Here is a 4,597-nt window from a genome sequence, read left to right as displayed (position 1 = left end):
TATCACCAGCATCACACATGACCTCAAAAGGTTGGTTCCAATCAGGGGACACAATTATAGGGGCAGTTGATAATTTTTCTTTAAGGGTGTCAAAGGCTTTCATACAATCACCTGAAAATTCAAACTTAACATCTTTCATTAAAAGGTTAGTCAGTGGTTTTGAAATCTTTGAAAAATCTTTTATGAACCGTCTGTAAAACCCTGCATGACCTAGAAAGCTTCTAATGCCTTTAATAGTTGTGGGAGGGGGTAATCCTGCTATAAGATTAATTTTAGCCTTATCAACTTCTATCCCTTTAGAACTGATTTTATGTCCTAAAACAATTCCCTCAGTAACCATAAATGATATTTTCCCAATTAAGAATTAAGTTTGTATCTTCACATCTCTTAAGAACTAAGGTTAAGTGGTGAAGACAATCCTCAAAACCCTTGCCGAAGAGTGTAAAATCATCCATGAAAATTTCGAGAAAATTTTCAGTCATGTCAGAAAAAATTGCTGACATGCAACGCTGAAATGTAGCAGGGGCGTTGCACAAACCAAATGGCATTCTCCTATATGCATATGTTCCATGAGGACATGTGAAAGTTGTCTTATCTTGATCTTCTGGTGCGATTGGTATTTGGTTATACCCTGAATAGCCATCAAGAAAACAATAAAACCCATATCCTGCAATTCTTTCTAACATTTGATCAATAAATGGCAAAGGAAAGTGATCTTTTCTAGTGGTATCATTAAGACGTCTATAATCTATACAGACTCTCCATCCTTTGACGGTCCTGGTAGGTATTAGTTCATTATTTTTATTTTTTATCACTGTCATACCTCCCTTTTTTTGGTACTACCTGAACAGGACTTACCCAAGGGCTGTCTGAAATAGGGTAAATAATACCTGCCGCCAAAAGCTTTACAATCTCCTTTTTTACCACTTCCTACATTGCTGGGTTTAATCTTCTTTGGGGTTGGACTATTGGTTTGTAGCTATCCTCCATGAGGATTCTGTGCGTACAAATTGCTGGATTAATCCCTTTGATATCTTCTACAGTCCATCCCAAGGCTCCTTTGTGTGCTTTTAATAATTCAATCAATCGTTCTTCCTGTTCTGTAGTTAGAGAAGATGAAATAATTACTGGAAATAACTCATGCTCAAGATAGACATATTTCAAATGAGAAGGGACAGTTTTGAGTTCAATTTTTAGTTGAACTTCTTCTAATTGCATGTCCCCTTCCTCATAATCTTTTTCCAATAATTTTGCATCATTTTTGATAGTCGGATCTTCATCCTGTGTGGTGCCAGATTTGACCAAACATCTTTCCATTGAGTCAGAAATTAATTGATCATCTTTGAATTCATCTACAAGATTATTAGTCATGTCAATTGAAAAGCATGAAGATGATGTGTCATCTTCTGAGAATCTTAGTATCTTTTGCATATCAAAAATAACTCTTTCTTCATCAACTCTTAAAATTAGTTGTCCTTGATGGATATCTATGATTGCCCTGCCAGTTGCAAGAAATGGTCTACCCAAAATAATTGGTTCATCAGAACACTCCTTCATTTCAAGTACTATGAAATCTACAGGAAAAACAAATTTATCTACTCTTACAAGCATATTTTCAATTATTCCCTTTGGTCTCTTAGTACTTTGATCAGCAAATTGAAGTGAAACACCTGTGTCTTTTATTTCACCAAGATCTAATTTTTTAAAAATAGAAAATGGCATCAAATTTATTGAAGCTCCAGAATCACAAAGTGCTTTTTCAATGTATACTCCTCCCAGAGTACATGGAATGGTAAAACTACCTGGGTCACCAAGTTTTTGTGGTAGCTTATTTTGAAGTATAGCACTGCATTTTTCAGTAAGCATTACCACAGAAACTTCTTCCAATTTCCTTTTGCTTGATAAAATTTCTTTTAGAAATTTGGCATATGAAGGCATTTGCAATAAAGCATCAGTAAGAGGAATGTTAATGTGAATTTGTTTTAAATCTCCAAAAACTTTGCAAATTGATAATCAAGCTTTTCTCTTTTCATCTTTTGTGGGAAAGGAATTGTAACAGGGAAAGAAGTCAGATTTTTAGTATTTTTTTCTTCTTTTTTCTTGGCTTCTTTCTCTTCTGATGGTTGAGAGGGTGTCTCAACATTTTCGCCCTTGTCTACATGTTGTTCTGATTGATTCTTTTCTTGTTTGTTTGCATAGGGTTCATCAAGAGTCATACCTGACCGTAAGGCAATGGCCTTAAGGTATTCTTTTGGATTTTTCTCTGTATTGCTCGGTAAAGGACCTTGAATCTTTTCAGACACAAGAGTTGCCAATTGGCTTAACTGAATTTCAAGATTTTTTAGAGCTGAATTTTGGCTTTCCATTTTTTCATCAGTAACCTTAATGTACTTGTACAAAAGGTCATCAAGACTTGGATGGCCTTGTTGAGGCCTTTGCTGATATGAAGTTGCTTGCTGATAAGGCCTGAAATTTTGTTGTCCACGATTTTGATTTTGATATCCGTGTGGACTCTGTACCTGTTGTTTTTGGTAGTTTTGAGAGTTTTCAGCACCATTTGCATTGCTCCATTGAAATCCTGGATGTTTTTGTGCTAATGGACTTCCAAAAGGATACTGCTTGTATCCGATGACATTGACCTCTTCATCATTTTGATTGGTTGCTTGACATTCGTGGTTTAGATGGTTTCCTCTACACAAGTCACAAGCCTCAGACTGGCTTGGTTGTTGTGTATTTACTTGAAAAGATTCAAATTTTTGTGCCAAAGAAACAATCTGTTGTGTTAGTATATTTAAAGCATCCACCTGATTTACTGTAGCAGCTTTCTTAATGATTACACGCTCAGATGGCCACTGTATGGCATTTTCAGAAATTTCATTAAGCAATTGCAATGCTTCTTCTGTGGTTTTTCCCATTATGGAACCTCCTGCAGCTGCATCTATTACATTTCTAGAAGATGGTTTCAAACCATGATAAAAAATGTACAACTGCATATGTTCAGGAATGTCATGGTGTGGACATTTTCTTAACATTGCTTTCAATCTTTCCCAAGCTTGATAAACTGACTCAGTGTCAATCTGCAAGAAGTTAGATATATCCTGTCTTAATTTTGTTGTTTTAGCAGGGGAAAAATATTTATTTAAAAATTTCTGAGTCATTTGGTCCCATGTGGTAATAGACCCTTGCGGCAAACTTCGTAACCAAGTTTTGGCCTCTCCTTTTAAAGAAAAAGGAAATAGCCTTAACTTAATTGCTTCAGGAGGTACTCCATTATACTTTGCAGTTTCAACTAATTCTAAAAAGTAAATTAAATGACTATGTGGATCTTCACTTAGATCACCTGTGAAAATGCAAGATTGTTGAATTGTTTGAATCAGGCTTGTCCTAATTTCAAAGTTATTGGCTGCTACTGGAGGTTTCCTGACTGTGACGACCCAAAGGGTCATCACCGGATTTCTCTCTTTTTCCACGCTTCCGAGGCCTTAAAAACCTCACTTTTACTTGCCTCGATTTGCGTGCCCAGTTCGGGCGTGTAGCCGGAAGGCTTAAATATGAATTCCGTGTGAAAAATGATGAATTTTGATATTAATATGATTAAAGTTGACTTCGGTCAACATTTTTGGTAAACGGACCCGAATCCGGACCCGTGATTTGACGGTCCAGGAGGGTCCGTAGAAAAATATGGGACTCGGGCATGTGCCCGGAGTCGAAATCCGAGGTCTAGAACCCAAGGAAAAGAATTTTTTCGGTGAAATTGTTGTTCTGGAATTTTTAAGGAAAAATGGAAATGAAAATTGATTAAAAGACTATGGCATCGGGCTCGTATTTTGGTTCCGACGCCCGGTACAAGTCTTAAATATGTGTTAAGCGCTTTCTGTAAAGTTTGGTCGAAATCAGACGTCATTTGATGTGTTTCGGACCTAAATATCTAAAGTTGGAAGTTTATGAAGTTTGAAATGAAAATGATGATTTTGAGGCTTGATTCATTGATGTTGATGTTATTTTGGCGATTTGATCGCACGAGTAAGTCTGTAGGATGTTTTTGAGGTTGTTAGCATGTTTGGTTTGGAGCCCCGAGGGCTCGGGTGAGATTTGAATAGGCCCGGGTTGCATTTTGAACTTTGGAAAAAAAATTGCAGGTAAGGTCTGGTATTTTCGCATTTGCGAAAGATTTCTCGCAAATGCGAGACTCGCAATTGCGAATCCTCCATCGCAAATGCGAAAAGGGGAAATCTTTGCTTGGGTCGCAAATGCGACAATTTGTTCGCATATGCGAGGGCCGCCCAGTCGCAATTGCGACGCCTTTCTTCGCAAATGCGAAGTCTGCTCGGAGGCTCGTTGTTCGCAAATGCGAACTATTCTTCGCAATTCCCAACATAGCAGGGTCGGGGTTCGCAATTGCGAACCCAGTTTCGCAATTCCCATACCTGAGGCTCAGTTATTTCATACTTAGACGAATTTTAAACCCATTTTCTTCATTCTTTCAAAACACTAACTCCATAGGCGATTTTTCAAGCACAAACCTTCTTCCAAATCAATTGTAAGTCAACTTTTACTTAATTTCTTCAATCTCTAACATCATTAAACATGTTTTTAT

General features: G+C 37.2%; 2 protein-coding genes across 2 annotated transcripts; both read right to left on the bottom strand.

The window, feature by feature from the left end:
• Positions 1–930: 930 nt before the first annotated feature.
• On the bottom strand, positions 931–1,938 carry LOC109221861. Its single transcript, XM_019386294.1, has one exon. It carries the CDS (start codon positions 1,936–1,938, stop codon positions 931–933), a length of 1,008 nt encoding a protein of 335 aa, XP_019241839.1.
• Positions 1,939–1,982: 44 nt separating this feature from the next.
• Positions 1,983–3,446, bottom strand: LOC109221860. The gene has a single exon (XM_019386293.1). The coding sequence runs from the start codon at positions 3,444–3,446 to the stop codon at positions 1,983–1,985; it is 1,464 nt and encodes a 487-aa protein (XP_019241838.1).
• Positions 3,447–4,597: the final 1,151 nt, after the last annotated feature.

This window comes from Nicotiana attenuata, unplaced genomic scaffold (genome assembly GCF_001879085.1).
Source record: "Nicotiana attenuata strain UT unplaced genomic scaffold, NIATTr2, whole genome shotgun sequence".
NCBI lineage: Eukaryota > Viridiplantae > Streptophyta > Magnoliopsida > Solanales > Solanaceae > Nicotiana > Nicotiana attenuata.
The sequence above is the reverse complement of the archived record's forward strand: the minus strand, read 5'-3'. Positions and strand labels throughout refer to the sequence as shown.